Here is an 18,255-nt window from a genome sequence, read left to right on the forward strand (position 1 = left end):
TCCCATTTGAGTGGGGAACAGAGAACGAGCTTACGCAAAGGCTCAGTGTTATCCAGCCAGTTCTGCAGATTTATTGACGGCAGAGTTTTTACATTTGTGGAGTTTATTATTTACGTGTATAGAAAGTTAAAGAAACAAACATTCTGCCTCCTACCTATTGAGCAATACGAAGGCGACTTGTTTTGACGTTCCCGCAATCATTACAGTTGACTGTATCCTGCGCACAGGTCGCATCCTGCTGGACATGCCGTGCAAGGTGTGCCTCGACCACTCCTCGGGAAAGCACTACGGGATATTCGCCTGCGACGGGTGAGTGAAGCATCTCTATTTTATTCATACTAGAGAAATGAGTAAGGTGAACAGTGTTTCTTCATCCTTAAGTGTCTTTCAGGGGAAAATCTATGAAAAAAACAAACAAACGAGCAGGGACGTGGCAGTTCAGTTAATGTGACAATTACCATCATCAGCCTCACTGTATACGCCCATGGCAGCACAAAAGCCTTTCCCAGTCAACCTTGTTCTGTGCTTGCTTCTGCCACTTTACACCCACAAACTTCCTAATCTTGTCTGCCCACCTAACCTTCTGTCTTTTTTCAACTGCTTGCCATCTTTTGGAAACCAGTCTGTGACCCTTAATGAGCAGCGGTTATATCGCCTTCGCGCTACGTCAGTTAATGTGGCCCTCTTTAAATGGGTGCGTGGTTCTTAACAAGAGCCCCCAACACTTCACTCAGCGCCTCTTTCTACTTCGAAATTGCGTCTCTGATCGTACTTCCATCCCTAAAAGTCATTCAGGTAGCAGCTGCCGGACTGTGATAACCACCTGTATTGTGTAAGAAAATTAAACACGAATTAAAAGTAAGTCTTGTATTATATGCACGAAGCTCGACTTTTACCGAGCCGAATTTCGAAAGCCAGAAAGGAGTGTGTCGATTTCGGGAAAGAGGCAATATCGAGTCGCCTCGTTTCCCCAACAGCTGGGTATAATGGGCGACGGGCCACTGCCCCACCCTCCGCTTTATATTCGCGAAAAGCAAAAAAAAAGAGAAGAAGTTGAATGCATAAATAGAGGAGAACTTTGGGTGCCGCAAAAGGGGGGGTCGGCGGCGAAAGAAGCACTGCAGGCGGCTGCGCGGTTGGAAAGCGCGAAAAAAGCGAAGCTTTCACTGACGCGGGCTGGTATCAACACCGGCATAATCACTATGCGAGAACGCGCTTCCCTACCTCTCACCCACTTATTCTCTTAATGCGACCGTGAATACGGGTCGCTTCTTTGTTGCAGGCGGTTGCGAAATTAGGCTCTCCTCGCTTCCTCTGTCTTACCTTCGGCTATATGAATCCGTGAAAAGTGTTCAAAAAAAAAAAGAATGGGAACAGAAGTGTCCTCAGGAGAGGAAGGGGGTGTTCACGCGATCTTACGTCGGGTGAGCGAGTTTGATGTCCCGTTTCCTTCCAGTTTCACGGTCACCCGAAGGGCGTCAAGAGTGTGCGAGCGAATTTGTGTTGAGCTAAATTCCTGCGTGAGCATTGCATAGTATTGGGCTCGGAATGGCCTTCTATTGTTGCCGAACACGTTGTTACGGCAGAAGGCTACTATCAACTGCACGAGAGCTATGCAAAGCTTATGATATCGTGTGCATTGCTGAGTCCTCACGGCATGGATTGTGATTCTCTCTAAAGTTATAGATAATTATACAATAGCTGTGAACCGTCCCACAAACTAGCTTAATGTGGATAATAGTGGCTGCACATTGATATGTTTTAGTCATCTTCTACCATGCAGTTGCGATCGGTAAGCTGTGTACATGCGCATGCACTGCAGTAATGTACATAGGCGCTGTGTAACAAATGAGTTTCGTGGATATAGCCTGCGCATTTCGCAAAGCTCTTTGGAAGCAGATGACTTCACTTGAGTGAAAAAAAATGAAAAGGAAGAAAAAAAAAGTCTGGCATCTCATTCCCGTTCGTTCCGTTTGCTATTTATTTTCTCATCAATGTCATAATCGTCATCGTCATCCTACCTCGTGCCCAAGGCTGCTTGAAGGCATCTGACGATGATCTCTGATCACTGGCCGGTCCTGCACGAGCCCATTCCATTTTATTGCCGCATATTTGTTAATTTCATCAACCTATCTAACTTTCTGTGGTCCTCGACTCCGTTTCCCATCATGTGGTATCTGTTCTGACCCTCTAGATGACTACCTGTTCTCTAACCTTCGCATTATGTTACCTACAGAGGTCTTTCTTTTAACGTCAGCTATGTGTTGTTACGATGAGATTGGTTTATTTACCGATGGGATGATGAAAAAGGAGTTAGAGGCTGCCGCGACGACACCCACCTGCTACAAAGATCTGCCCTCTTTGTCCACGTCGTCTTTTGTCTTCGTTCACCAAAGCGCAGCACTATAGTATAAAGTCTACTGGGGCGAGTAAGGCTGCGGCATCTCCGAGTCACGGAGATGAGAGGGTTTTATGCGGGTGACGGGAACAAGTTACGTCCGCCTATAGATATAGCCGTGAGATAGGAGACAGGCAACCGAATACATGAGGTCACTTAAGGTATATACCTATCAGTTGTCGGCTTCCCATTGCTATTTTGCACTCTTAATCAAAAGGTTATAATTTGTTATGCCCGCCGTAACCGAATGTGTCAAACACTATGCTGTTCTTAACCGCTTGTCAAATATTTTTTTTAATCCTTCACGCTTCGACAAATGTAAGGCAAATTGCACGTCTCCACTTTTTTTCATTTACGTGTCGTGTCAACTCCTGCTGTGCGATTCCTCACTTTGAAACGCTTATATAGAGTGGTGTAATTGGAGTGCCAAAAGAAGAAAGCTTGGGGATGTAGCACGAAGTTTCACTATTTGAGTGCGGACCGAAACGCTTATCGCCCGCCTCCTCTAGAATTTTTTTTTCTATCTCGCGACATCTGCGTGACGCTGGTGAAAAGAGCCGTGCGTGATGTAAAAAGCTGTCTTTCTAACTTAGCACACGTGAGCGCGCTGAAACCTGAATGGACGAGGGAGGCGAGTGAACAAAGTGACGCAAAGAGTAGCAGAGCTTCGCCACAGGAGGCGATATTATAGGAGCCGACGCGGGCACTATACAATGCGCATCTACGACGGCTCAAAGCCACGCGGGACACGCGCAGAAGCCATCCGGTCGGATACTACCCTGCTGCATCACACAGCGACGTAGTATAGAGCACACCGCTGTCGCGCTTTCTATCCATAGATTTGAGATTGCATTTTTTGTGCATTTTTGTCGCGTCTGCGAGACGAGTTTCGCACGAACGAGTCGTTTGAGTGGGCGCTAAGCCGGTGGGTGGTGTTTTGTGCGGCCATTTCACGTCAGGATCCAAAACTAAACGTACGTGCACAGCTGGGACAATTCCGTGCAGCGCGCGTGAGTGTGAGGTTCCGGATGGGAAGCCCTCGATTAAGGGGAATGAAAGCAAGCGGTATTCAGCCAACTGCCGCCGTCCGTTTTCTTCGGTCCGGGCCAAAACGATCTTTGTTGTTCACGCTTGACACATAAATGCCTCGTTGTGGTTTTAATCCCCAATGCGACGGGTCGGCGACCGCGTTAGAACAAGATCTTTCCCAGCCTCTCGACGTCTCGTGTGGATTCTACAAATTGAGAAAACGCGCCGAACAGCGTGCAGTAACATTGCGAAGCAGGAACAACAGCCAGGAAATGCCCGGGACTGACAGGCCGAAACGTTAAGCATTTCCTTCAACCACGTGCCCTGGCAACACTTAAGCGCCCAACGTGAGAAGTCATCATATGGGATGAAAATGCGAATGATCAAGCAACTTTTACTTTATAGGCACTGTTGTAGCTTTAAATGCTCGCTCACTTTCGTAGAAACAGGGATAAAGATGAACTGCTTATGATGGACAGAATTGACGCTGTAGAGTCAGGATATGAATAGTTACTAACGGATTCTCGTAGGGAATAATACGTGTGACCCCACAACCCGTAAAGTAATATCGTTGTGACATGAGGTTCCGAAACTTACAGCGTTGTTCTCGGACGACATGCTTCGCTCGTGCTACCGACCTATTTTCGCGCTCCCTTACTGCACCGATATCGCAGCCGGCGGATGTGGCCCCCTGTCGAGCGGTCGCAGAAATACCGCTGCGATGGGCGCGTGCATGCAATTGGCATAATTGCGTATAGCTTGACATAATAATGCCACGCTCGCACGGCCAGGACAGGCCGGTCGCTTAGGCAGGGTAGCATGAGTGGGGAACGAGCGGTAAAGGAGGGCAAAGTGATTCGGTGCTTTGTGGATGGGGAACGGGGAGTGATTTCGGGAGCTCGGTGACGGCGACTGCGGGTGACATATGGCTCGGCGCCATTGTCTGCCGTGCTCCAGTGGTGGCGGATAGGTCGCCTGCCCCGACTGGCGAGGGACTGCGTTCTTCTTTTGAACTGCGGGCGCGAGAGAAATAAGGAGGGTAGCGGGGGAACTGGTGTGCATGACACAGAGGCTCCGCGCTGTAAGTACATGCGCCTGCTTTCGGATGCAAAGTATCTCTAAACATGGAAACATGTAAAGCTTATTATTGCGTAAACTCGCGCTCCACACATAGAAAAAATGTTTTTGGTGTAGAGAAAACTGTAATGCATTTAGTCACTGTAAAAAGCTGTGTGTAAAACATTACTTTTAGTCATGGTTCATGTGAAGGTCCTGAACTCGAGGACCTTGCAGGTTTCATTTCTTATTATTGTGATTTTTTTTCGAACAGATAGTGCATACGAGAAAAATAGTCGCTGTCATTGCTAGAATGCTTTGTTTAAGGCTCGCGTATATTGGGGCATGAGATCATATTTCTTGCTGCAGATGAGTATGAACATATTTAAACGACGATGTTAGTATAGAACGAAATTGCAATATATGCTGAATGCTGCTACGAGGTTATTTGTGCGGTCATGGAAACGGTGTTCTCATTAATCTGTTGTAGCTTTAGGCTGAATTTTGTTTTCTTATCACTGGTTTTTCTTTTTTTTCTTCCTTACAGGTGCGCCGGCTTCTTCAAGGTGAGACATTTTCGTTCACGCGTCATTCGCGCATGAATCGAATAGCATGACAAAACTCGCCAAGTGTGCCTGGTATACCCCACAAGGCTAAGTGAAAACAATGTAACCTACGTGCAGCGCTCCATCCGCCGCAACCGGCAGTACGTGTGCAAAGCCCGAGGGGCGGCTGCCAACGGCTGTCCGGTGGACAAGACGCACCGCAACCAGTGCCGAGCCTGTCGCCTACGAAAGTGCCTCGAGGCCGGCATGAACAGAGAAGGTCAGTGGATTAGGGCTGTTTTGGTAGACCTAACGTTCGGCCACACGTCGGGAGTTTCTGTTTGCAGCAAATCAAGGTCTGCATTCACAATAGTTCTTTTTCGTGGTTAACATCTTAGGATTCAGGATGTCATAGGTTGCCGGCAGATCTAGCCATGCGAAATTTGCAGCATTTCCCCGCCAAGTTTCCTGTTTACTAATAGTATTGAACTAATGTCCTTTCGCAAAATGAACGTGGGCATGCTCTTAAAGAGTAGCGCGTAGCGTGACACAACCCTGCATAAGCTGATGAGCTTTCAACACGCAGTACTGTACCCGACACCTGTGTCACCACATCACACCCCAATGAAAATTCTTATTCATCACCAATCAGTCACATGCGAGGTCCGTAGTGATTAAAAACATCAAGTCGCGACCCCTGCTTCCCGAAGATCCAGTGACCACGCATAAACACAATATCACACACACTGTCACGTGTTGAGCCGAAACGTTGAAGTTCCTCAAATAAACATTGATGCTCTTTCTTTAGCTCACGTAACTTAAGCAGGTCAGCCATATTGGCTAATGACATATTCCACATCGTGGCGAACTAAAAAAATTAAGAATTTAACATGGCATATACTAGCGAAATAACAGACGGGGACGAGAAGAGAAACCTGGGACAATCTTCTAGACTGTTTGTAGAAGATCTTCTTGGTTGTTTCTTCTTCTGGTTGCTGTCTCTCATTTCGCTAGCGTCATGTCACGTTATTCCCAGTTCCAACTGACCGAACTTACCGCCTTAACTTAAATAACCTCTGGCAAAACTTTCAGTGAGTTTAAGCGTTTTAATAATGGCGCTGTTTCTGTGTAGAAAACTGAAAATGTAGGGAAAAGATTTTCCACAATAATGAACAGCACAAAAATACAAAAAAAAAACAGAAGAGGACTTTATTTGAATTTTGTAGGAACAGGTAATTTGGCAAGGTTGCTAATTTTTCTAACAAATTGCGTAAATTGTGACTCAGGAAGGTTGTTTTTTTTTTCTCGTTTTACACCAGTGACAGCTGCTGGCGCAGAGTCTAGCAGCAGATTTAATACATCTCATCGCACTGTCTCATGAACATTACTTTCTGACTGCTTTGGCAAACTTTCTTTTGATGAAAAGTGTAGCCCTGGATGGCAAATCACTCCGAGAACAGAACTCTGAAATACATTTGAAAGTGCATTGTGACCCTGACAGAATTTTGCACGCAATGACCGCACTTGCAGGGCTAGAACAATTACTTCAGCTTTTTCCGAAAGAATGGCTTTTTGCGATGCTGCAGCACTGGGCGCCCATGAGCTCTATGAGGGCGATCTCGTTCAAATCTCTTGGCCGTCGATACCTTATAAAAGACCTGTTTCACGACATTGACAACGATAATTAGCTGTACAATGCCATCGTGAATCAGCTGTAATACTAAGACATGCAGTGAGCATTGTTTGCCAGCAGGCACTGAATAAAAGTCTTAGCTCTGTGGCAATCTCTTGGCACAGCTGTTCAGCACGAGCGTGGACCGCGCAACTCGACGATACGCCGCCAGGTGGCCCTCTACTTGAAGGAAGGACATAGGCCCGCGGGATTCGGCCTTCCTGTTCCCTCAGCCGCGCTGTCACCTGGAGCAGCCGCCGGCGTTCTGAGTGCAGCCGGAGCAGCGGCTGCTGCGGCGGCGGCGGCAAGCGTCGGTAGCCCTTTCGCCGCTTTGCACCCGGCACTGCTGGGTTCCGCTGGTGTGACACCCGATGCAGCGAGCAGCGTTGCGGCCGCCGCCGCCTTTTACACGACGCCGTCGCTGAGGCCCCTGCCTGGAGCGGGACTCTGCCATCCAACGCCGAAGGTTCGTGCCATTGCTAAGGATGGGCTTATGCGCTGAGCATAAAGCCGCACGTTGCCTACATGGTTGCACAATCACAGGTCTTCTATAAGCACCACTTTGTAGAGTATCGTTCATATATGCCATGCGCTGGCAGAGAAAGTTTCGTATCCCTGGACCTCTCTTCAAATAATTAGAGGGGGAAAAGGACTATCTCCTCACCCCGCGCACTTGCCTTCGAGTGTATATCTTTCTTTGGCTTGTTCATTTTGACAGAAAATTAAGAAAAAGGAAAACGAAAACGTCCTAAATTGGTGGATTGACATAATAACACGCATGTCGCACAGTACTATACATGATAATCACAAAATAATTCTCAACGTGGCAAACCTCCGCATGCGCAGTACCCGTACGAGTTCCCCAATGCCTTTCCCGAGACCATCTGTGAGGCTGCGGCGCGGCTGCTCTTCATGAACGTCAGGTGGATGAAGCACGTGACGGCCCTCAGCGCCATACCGATGAGGGATCAGGTAGGTGAGCCTTGGACTTTTATTTTCTCTCTTTCGTTCATGTGAGCGTTACTGGCCGATACGAGCACCGATTTGATAACCACGCACTCGATAAAACGTTCGCTCGGTTGATAACGTTGCGTTGAGATAACATATATGCTATAAGGTGTAATGAAAGTGCCCTTCCGGCCTATTCTAAGATACGAAAAGAACAATTACGAGCGAATTTTCGAGTCAGTGTGACAGATAGTGACGATGCCCCTTTCGGCTACGCCTGCAAGCAGTAATCTCTGCTCGTAACTCATAATACGACAGCCGAACAACGTATTCCTGCTTTTTTAAGCACTGCACCGAATGACATGCACAGGCCTTCAGCTCTTCTTCATGGTGATGCCTTCATATTGCTTAGAGTATCGTTCCAGTTACCGGCTCTGTAAGAGACGTGAATCGCCAGAGTCTGCAGTGAACTCAAAGACGACTTTCGGAGCAAGTGCACGTGTGCACGCAACACAAGTGCGTACTCGGGAAGTCAAGCTGATGCGTTGTATTCGATACAGTCTGTGTCGTGTTGTGCCGGCGCTTGCACAGAAAATTGCGCAAATGCCCGGTGCAATACGGAATGGATCGTTAGGGGCAACAATAGAATAACATGTGCTTTGTGGCTTGTGAAGCTAAGCACTATCGCTGTGATACAAAGAATGGATGTTTGCTTTCGCTTTTCTATTTTCACGTCAGATAATTGGCATAACTTATCAGGATTTACTGAGCGTAACAAGTTATTGGACTAATATTATTTTTATAATAATGGTGCGCTGCATATAGCCTGATAAATGGTCAACTTTCATGCATGAATCTGGGAACTTTTGAATTTTCTTTAACCAAGAGATGGCTGTGAAATCGGTGAAAATCGTTTGTTCATCGCAAAGAGCATGCTCGAAACTTCAGCGACAGATATATGCGTTGTATGCAAGTTGGTCGGAGTTAATAATTCCTCCCGACTTACCTGGTTGCTGACTTCGGCAAAATTCCTTTTGCTCAGGTGTTTCTGCTGGAAGAAGGGTGGCGGGAAATGTTCGTGCTGTCGGCGGCGCAGTTTAACCTACCCCTCGAGGTGGCGCCACTACTCGCTGCTGCAGGTAAGGATGGTGGAAAATAAGACTGATAATGCGGCAAGTTGGTACGAATTCAGTGCGACGCAATAGGACGATAATCATTGTGTTCGCGTGTCTTCAGCCTTATCGTCTCATTGCGTCGCGCCGTTCGCCTAATATTGAATGACAATGAAGTGGAATATATTTAAGTCACTGCATTACTATAATAATGTTCTTTTTGTAGTTCATTTTGAGATGGATCAAACTGTTCGCGAATCATTTGTGTATGGCACTGGCTCTTATAGTCTGCGTTCTATCTTTTCATTTAACACCCTCCCCACCTTTTCCGCCCCTTTTAGGGGGCACAGCGATCGCACCTGAAAAATAACGCAAACCCCGACTATCGTCAAAGTTTCTTCAAATATAGCTTTTGTTTCCCAGAAATCCGTATAGATTTTCTTGTACCTTTACGCTAAAAGTGGTGGTGCAGTCTCTTTCGTTTCACCACTTTTCACCCTCTTTTGATGCAGGCCTCTCCTCGGAACCAACGACATCGGATCGCGTGGAGGCGCTCATATCGGATATACGAAACTTTCAGGATGTCGTCGCCAAGCTGAAGGACATGGGCTTGGACCCGTCCGAGTACACGTGCATGAAGGCCATCGCGCTCTTCAAGACCAGTGAGTAGAGCGAAGTGTTTCTTTAATAAATTACTTGGCTAATACTTAAAAGCATCTACTGCGAGACCCACAGTTCATACAGCTTGGTTTATTTAGCAGGCAAGAAATGCTTGAATAGTCTGCTGCAGTGAATGTATGCTTCCACGGCGCAAGACATGTTTTGCGTTGCCAGTAAGACTGCACAGCTTTCTTAGTCAGAGCGAGTGACTGTAGATACCTGGCCTATATTTTATTAGAAAGAGTGTGCCCCTTCGCGGCTTCGGAAAAATCAGTCATAGGCAAGAAAAGTCGTAGAATAGAACTATATAAGTTATCAATTTAGCAAGTTTTAAGCATGATTTGCTTTTATACGAAATAAAGTACGGAGGAAGCTGCGAAGCTCAGCACCTATAGGGCACCATAAGCTGTACCAAGTCGTTTGCGGATCTGCAACCTAATTGAAACCTCATCACGCTTGTCGCTTTTTTTCTTGCTCCTTTCACTCACAGACTTCCCGGGTCAGCCACCTGAATCGCTACCATTGAGGGATCCCGAAGCCGTGGGAGCCATGCAAGACCAGGCACAGACGACCCTCATGCGCTGTGTCCAAACGGCGCATCCGACGCAGCCGCACCGCTTCGGAAAGATCCTGCTTGCCTTGGCGTGGCTCTCCACCGTGCCTTCGGCAACGATAGAAGAGCTGTTCTTCCGAAAGACTATTGGCACCATTCCCATTGCGAGGCTTCTCGGAGACATGTACAAGACGGGAGGCTTATGAACTGTTGATGGTATGTGCCGTTCAGCACACTGAAAGATTATGTGAGCGTTATGTCGAATCCATTTAACCGTTAGCGTAGATGTTTTGAATTGACAACAAATTGATTTGAGCTCTCCGAGCAAAGTATGTCTTTGCTATAAGGTTTTTAATGACTCTGAAAAACACCTCGTTGTCCAGAATTTGCGATGGAGAGATTAGTTCGCATTTGTACTATGCGAACGTGCTGCCGTGAGGTCATGCAGAATCCACGTGTCGTTCGCGTCAGAACCACGCTGGGAACGAGTGTGGTGCAAGGGACTGGCGAGGTAAACAACTTTACCGCGGTGCATGCAGCCTTCTCCAAGCCGTAGTCACGACACGCGAGATGCCTTTTCACCTCAGAGGTTTTCGTTCTGGCGATACGGCTTGTCTATATAGTGTTCGAGTTCTAACAAAATGACAGGTGGCACCACAGGAAAATGAATATGCTAACAGAACGGCCAATACTGCTTCACCTCCGAGCCAAGGCACCGTTTCGTAGTGCGAAGCACCAGTCACTTACGTCGGTGCTGGGTAATGTAAGTCATCAGCAAGAATACGTCACTGCGCAGACGAAAAGAACAGGTCAGGCGCAGCAGAGGAGCGCGAAGATGTGTTTTTTGGTATTGAAGTGTTGACTTAATGCGCATGCCTTGCACGCATGCCGTGAAATTCGCAAAATGGCAACGCCTTTGCTTTCTGCGAGAAATATCGATCTTATTTGGGGGTGTGATTAAAGAAGTCGTAACCTGGTAGCTGACGTTTTACCTATGGGCATGACCAAATACGACGGTGGTTCTATACAGAGTTTGAGTTTGGGATATTACCCAAGTGACTGATCTGGTTGATCTGGTTGATGATGGCCTGATCCACAAGAAAATGTGCATTGCGCAGCGAACCATGGAACAAATCAAGAGCGAGCGTAACCTGCATAATGCACGGCACCGTCCACAGTGCATCGTGCAAAGCAGGACTTTGCCCAATATGTTTGGCGATGAAGCCGAGGACAAAAAAGCTCGGCTTTGAAGCAGAGTAACAGTTATTAACGCACTGATCGTTTCATACGACTTGTCTGGGTTAAACTAGAGCGCTAACGGTTTCCGTTATGGCTGTAGCCGCTTATGTTTAACGAAAAATATTACCAGCGTATTCCAAAAACTTCTCAGTCTTTCGATGGATGTATGCGTGCTGCTTTTTAATATGTGAATTCTGTACGCGAGCTTGTGGTCATACGTACGTTTCAAGTTTCTGCTTGAGATAACGCCTAACTAAAATCACTTTTCACCACCTATTTTTACTTGTGGTCGAAGCTTCAGTTTCTTCTGTTCTGCAATTCGCTTCCGCCCAAGGAAGGCCTCCAAGACAAGTTCAATATTAAATGATTGTGAAAATCGTGGACATCGTATACCTAGGTCCAACAAGGCATGCCACGTCACGCCCATTTGTGCATTTATTTATTGAAAAATGAACCATCAAAGTAGATTAGAAAGCTGTATCTGGATTACAGCATCGTTCGTTAAGTATGTCAAAATTCTTTGGGAGTTTTACGTCAGTTAAGCAATCATATAGATACAGCTTTTAGAAGGTACATATCATCTCTATCTTAGTAAGCCCAACGGGGAAAAAAGAGCTCTGATTGTTTGGTCTTGCGTTCGTATAAAGCCCTAACTCAGCTGCTATCATAAGACATACAGGTATTTTGCTGAAGTATGTACTAAAGCCCACTTTTTTAGTGTAGCAATATTTAAACTTAAGTCTAGTTGTAGTTTACGGTTCCCTCAACCATTCCAAAACACACTGAAGGTGCTTGAACTGTATAACATTCGTACTCAGCGAAGTGCGCAATATTTTTCCACGAAGCTCACAAACGTCATCTCCAAGAAAACTTGGCTACTACAGTTCTGCTAGCAACACGGCGTAAAAGTCTTCGCGAAGACTAATTTAGTTTCCTGGCAGGTGGTGAGCACGCCCGACTATTTTAAAGCGTCTCGAGCAGCTCTAACTGCTGCTCCTCCTCGTTTCGCATGCATGTAAAAGCGCCCTTTATCATGCACATACACGATAAAACGTCCGAACACACTGTCTGCAAGTGGGCTATTCGTTTTCTAACGTTAAGTGAAGTTTGCGTAAATTACCTTTCGTAATGGCGGGGCCTCCATTCTATTTTTGGGCACAGGCCAAACAGGAAGCAGCTAAGACTGCACCTGCTCGTGCTCCAGAGGGAGGTTAAGTAGGTGAAAGTTTGTACAGAACGCGTCTGTCAAACTCGTTTCACTTAGCGGGCCGCAGTATGAAGGAATTTAGTCCTACGAAGGCAGGGGTAGTGAAGAAGGCTGGAGTTAAGGGTTGGGGGAGGCGTTAGAGGCTGGCATCCGGAGGAAGACGTCAGCTTTGGCTGCCGTTTCAAAGAAGCCATTTCCCCTATCTCATTTCCTTCCCTTATATTTGAAGAACATATGACGTCATGATTCCAGAAATATTGATACCGATTTCCAAGATGTCTGAATTCCGTGCGCTCATAGGAAAAAAAAAAGTCATGGGACGAAGCCAGTCGTGTGCAGGCCGCAAGCGAAATGTCAGCGTTTCCTCGTCTCCGCCCTGTTTCAGCGCTGTTTCTTCTTTCTAATTTAACGGGTCACGTGTTTCAGACCCCTGGCACATATGTTTGGTTTAGCCAACATGGCCTGATCGTCATGATATGCGCTCATTGCATACACAGCTGCAGCGCTTGAAGATATGCATCGGTATGCTCCGTATTAAAACCACAAGACGCAACTCTAATGAGAAAAAAAATTTACAAGCAGAATTTCTCAGCGCTCCAACTGACGAATTGCCTGCAGAATATGAATCTGTTTTTACTTAAAGTCGTGTAAAAAAATTCGGCAGATCCCACATGCCTTGTCAATTGACGCTATGCGAAGCATGCGGAGAACAATGTGTTGTAAGTTTTTTTAGTGAGCAAAACGTTACGAGGGAAATGACGCTAAATATGTGTACAAATGTTGTACGATCAGGCATATGTTAGTTACATGTTTGCTGTTAGGCAGCGATGCCTACAGTAAGATGCATGGGTATTACCAACACCAGAAGTGGTGGGCTGATATTCAGAGCTTGTGCGAGAGAGGATGGTATCCCTGGACACCACTATATAACTGAGCTTCAGTGGGTGGCGCTTTGCTACAAATGTCGTTAACCAGACGTGACGCCTCTTTGATAGGAGTACGTATGAAATCTTCATAAGACCGGATAGCTAGCACAGCAAAACACAGCTGACGTTTCACTAACATTATTGTCTATTTTAAAAGCGTTTCCGATACCTGGCGTGGCTCTATGGTGGAATATCTTATTGCTAAGGAGAATGCTGGGTTACGATATCTGCTGGAACCATGGTATTCGATGCGTTTGTTGAGTAAACGGTGCCAATACAGTCTATTAGGGTGATGCTTCTCAGAGCCAACCGATCGGCGTCCATCATGCCGCACCAACTCAAACCGAAACTAAACACCTGCACAACAAAAGGCGAAAACATCTGCAAACAACCGACTTTATGTGTAATCATTTACACGACAGCTCTACACATGATCACCCGCGCCATCATTACATGCATCTCCGTCTGCCCGTCCGTCCGTCCATACGTACATCCCTAGCCGTCCGTCTTTCCATCTGCCCTTGCATCTGTCCGTCCGTCCGCGCGTCTATTCGCCCGTCCACTCATGCGTCCACCTCTCCATCCATCCGTCCGTCTGTCTGTTCGTCCTTTATTCTAGTCGGTTGCTTCAACGTAGACATTGTGGACATTAGACCCGACAGCGGGTATGTGCCACTGTCTGGCGCAAAGTGCTTGACGACGTACGAGACGGCATTGTGACATTATGTCACGACCAGCGTGTCGTATACGTCAAACCATCCTGGCCTCCCATACTAATTTTGGTTTACCCCATGTTAAGGAGGTGGTCACGAAAGCACCCAGGTGTAGGCGGACGGACAGACAGACAGACGGACAGACGGACGGACGGACGGACAGACGGACAAACGGGCAGACAGACGGACAGACGGACAGATAGATAGATATACAGGTAGATAGACAGATAGATGGATAGATAGACAGACAGACAGATAGATAGATAGATAGATAGATAGATAGATAGATAGATAGATAGATAGATAGATAGATAGATAGATAGATAGATAGACGCCAAAACTGCTTGCAGTACACAAGAAAATGCTTCAGATTTGATAGCGAGATTCTGGAAATGGGTGCTTGTTTTTATACGCCCTAGCAAATGACGCTAACGGTTACTAAAATATCAATGTGGGAAATGTTACTCAGAATTACTTCTATTAAAAAGCTATGAAGGAATAGATACCTGAATAGCTGACTCAGCTTGAGTGTTTCTACTGTATACGTGGAAGCTTTCAAGTGACATGATCCATTCATATATCTCTCACCCTACCGCAGGTACGATCACGCAGATGACCGTCGCGTAAGGACTCCGCGCCGACAGCTGACGCTGCTGCGTGAAAAGCTGGCTGCCAGGATACTGCCAACCAGTGGCGCTGATCACGCAGCCCCTGCTCTCCTGTGTCTGGCACACACCCTACAGCAACAACAAGTGTCCTTGGGCATCTAGTGCTACAAGCTTATTTGACGAGCTACGAACTGAAGGACTTAACCATCTAGCTTCGAAGGAATGGTCATCGAGGACAATACTGCAGACATGCAGCTCGGTATACATTGCCGATTGAAATTATCCAAAGGCTTGCATTCCCCAGACCCACCGAACTGGTTTAGGTAAGTTTCGCTTGCGGCAGAAATTAGGGTTGTTCAATCAGTTTAGCTAAGTTATCCGCCTGAACAAAGTTCGCGGAGGAGATAGGAAAGCTGGCGGATAAAGAGAGGTGTCCGAATACAAATGTTTCTGTATGAACAAATATTTAAAACGAGTTATAATATTTCTTTGTTTATGCCCTAATGAATAAGAACCTTGTACAAATTCAACCCTACGCACTATTTCTGTGCAACCGTAACGCTGATATAGAACTTACGGCTAGGCACTTCACAAAAGATCTGTTGAAGCAAACAAAGACAAAAACACATGAAAGGAGAACCAGACAGGACAAGCGATCGTACTGTCTGGCTCAACTTTGTATTTGTGTCTTTTGTGAGCTTCCAAATACCTTCCCGCAAAGTCCGAGCTTGTGTTCGTGTAGAGGTTGAACAGTGTTCTTACGCAGCTCTTCTCGCTTGTGTTTGTTTCAGGTACGCCTGTCATGTTCGTTTACATGGTCGCTGTGGGAAACAACAAGCTCGACGTCCACCGTTCTTCGTGCAACTAGATGTTCCAATGAGCAGTCGGGATGTGCTGTGTTACTGTGTGGTTTTCCACTGGACTCTACTGCTCCTGTGTAAATGAATGTCAACGCGTATAGTTCCGAGTGACGGGGAAGATACACATCGACAAGGTCTCCAACAACCTTGCTAATGTATATATAAGGCAGCCAATCCTGAATCGTGATACGCCGGCTCGACTTGAGTGCACCGAAGGTGACTTGAGTGCACCGAAGGTGTCTCGTCGGAAAAATAGTAATGTCATAGCAGCCGCAGTATACTAGTCGTTGATTTTGTACATACATTGTATCATACGTGCTCATGCTATGTTGTCTGCTTATGCAGTAGTCACAGTTCACAGATTAATCAAGCGTATAAGAACTGGTCATATTTATCTTTTAACGGTCACAAAACGTTTCTCTCGGCCCGTGAATTGTGCATGAGCCTGTTTCCCACAGCATTTGTTAAGCGCTCAAGGCGGATAATTGTAGTCTCGGAGATAGGCTAGATTGGGTGCGTGACAAGTATCAGTGCGTGGACACACAGAAAAGAAACGCATGCGCGTTCTCTTTGTGTGTTTCCTGTGATTTCTCTCACTTCTCTTTCGCGACGTTGTTTTTCGTGGAGTTTCATGCACTTTTGGAGTATCAGTGCAAGCGAAAAGACTCCTTATTGTGTGTGACCGCATCGAACAGTGACTTGTCTGCTCTCTGCAAACCACGTTTAAAACAAAACAAAACGTGTAACTCTTTTATATGAATTCAGGATAAAGAGGCAATATACGCAAGTATATGCGCTCCAGAGTATTAGTTGGTCTTTAGCAGCACAGGTATGCGACTGAAAGGCAGCTGCCTCGCATATGTTTTCGTTACATACACTGCAGTGGCACATGCAACATATGGGAGTTTGTTACACTAAACCATGTCGACTGACGCTTGCAAAGCTTTCACACTCTGAACTTATGTATGCAGAGCGGCCGCAGCTTGCGATAAGGTTAAGCAATAAAAAAAATCAGGGAACACTCATTTTTTACGATGTTTTTGTACGTTAGAGCAGCGCAGCTTCGCAAGAGAATGACAGAAAAGAGCCACAACAGGCCAAGAAACTTCAGTGACGTGCGTGTGGAATGAGATAGTCCATCATTTCTACTTATCTATACATAAAAAGAAGAAAAGTGAGGGAGATCATTAGATAAATGCAAAAAGGAAGATGCCCCCAATCGGGCTGCGCAACTGAGTAATTAGGTTATTTCGTGAAGAAGACCATGCAATGTTATGAGAAATATGAGTTCCAAAGAACTGGCATGCAGTTGCACTTCGATAGACGGTTCAATCTGTGCATGTAATAGAACAAACCATCATGGTCCGCGGTCCCCTAGTGCAGTAATAAAAATGTTGGCATTTATTAAACAGCTTTAAAACAAGCAGTGACCGAAGTGTCGCTTGTTAGGCGTTATAGACGAATGAAGGTCACACAAAACTGTCAGCAGTGAATGCGGGACTGCTTTTTCGAATCACATACACAGACAAGATATATTTGGACACCACAGACTTGTCCGTGTGTATTTTGCACGAAAAAATGTCACTAACAACTGAACCTTTGTCAGTACTGTAGCATTAAATTCGCCAGGGGCTTCATGAGGTTATTGAACCAAAACATAAAAACGTAAGTTAGATGTGGCCATTGAGCGCCAACTTTAAAACATGTTTTACCTATCAATTACTAACGTCATATTCTGGTTTTACTAAAAAACCGTGTCGTAGATGCCTTGTATTGAAAAGAAAAGAAACAGTGAATGGGGAGACAGTAAACTATAGACATAAACATAAATGTATCCGCTTCACAAACCAACAGTGGCAGGCAGAGTGCTGCAGGTGTTCACTTCGGAGGACAATGACAGAATATGATCTATTTAGAGGCCGTGCAATATGGTTGTAATACGTTCGATTCGCAAAGACAAGCAAAGTATCTGTATATAGTGAGACAATAAAGATTGTTGAAGCATAATTGCATATCTGGTGTGCTGTTTTTATTCGACACTTTGAACGTATGAAAATGTGAGTGCCATTATGTTTATCTTTATCATCATCATATATTATGTTCGCTATATAGAATGAACATCTCTCCCTATGGTTTCTGACACATGCTGTTTTGTGCGGGCTTAGTCCGTTTCTGAGTTGGGAAATTTCTCGATTTCTTCGTACAAACTTACGTTCCTGCACGTCGTCAGCTGCATTTTTCATCTTTTATATCTATTAATAAACTAAAGAGAATGATAAGAACCACAGAATGAGCGGATGAACGAAGTATCTAAGGAGTAAAAACAATAAAATACGGCACAATTGGATCACAAAACAAACAGGTGTAACCTAGACCCTTTAGGTGGATATTAGGTGAGAAGAAAAAGTTCATGTGCGCTGGTAACGCCAAGAGGAGAGATTTCAGACGGATAGTTGGAGGGATGGAAAAAAAATACCAGTGCATCAGTTGTGCCAGTGTTTTTGAAGAGAAAACACTGGTTAATGTTAGCTCTGCATATACGCAAAAAAGTTGTTTTAGCGTTTTAGCCCTCCCTGTGACAACAACGAAATTTGCATGCATGAAGCACGTGATCCTCGAAATGCTGCTACGAGCATAAACAGAACGTATTAACATTTCAACGACGTTACAGTTCAATCAAATCAAATGTGCTTTGAAAAGCGAACAAAATATCTCACTTTATTGGGTGC

General features: G+C 45.7%; 1 protein-coding gene across 1 annotated transcript; it reads left to right on the top strand.

Annotated features, from left to right (window-relative positions):
* Positions 1-229: 229 nt before the first annotated feature.
* Positions 230-17,538, top strand: tll (nuclear receptor subfamily 2 group E member tailless). Its single transcript, XM_037424487.2, has 10 exons — positions 230-309; positions 5,031-5,049; positions 5,167-5,308; positions 6,826-7,166; positions 7,547-7,672; positions 8,691-8,787; positions 9,273-9,422; positions 9,911-10,189; positions 14,657-14,989; positions 15,458-17,538. Exons 1-8 carry the CDS (start codon positions 245-247, stop codon positions 10,177-10,179), a joined length of 1,209 nt encoding a protein of 402 aa, XP_037280384.2. The 5' UTR covers positions 230-244; the 3' UTR covers positions 10,180-10,189; positions 14,657-14,989; positions 15,458-17,538.
* Positions 17,539-18,255: the final 717 nt, after the last annotated feature.

Source organism: Rhipicephalus microplus, chromosome 5 (assembly GCF_043290135.1).
Source record: "Rhipicephalus microplus isolate Deutch F79 chromosome 5, USDA_Rmic, whole genome shotgun sequence".
NCBI lineage: Eukaryota > Metazoa > Arthropoda > Arachnida > Ixodida > Ixodidae > Rhipicephalus > Rhipicephalus microplus.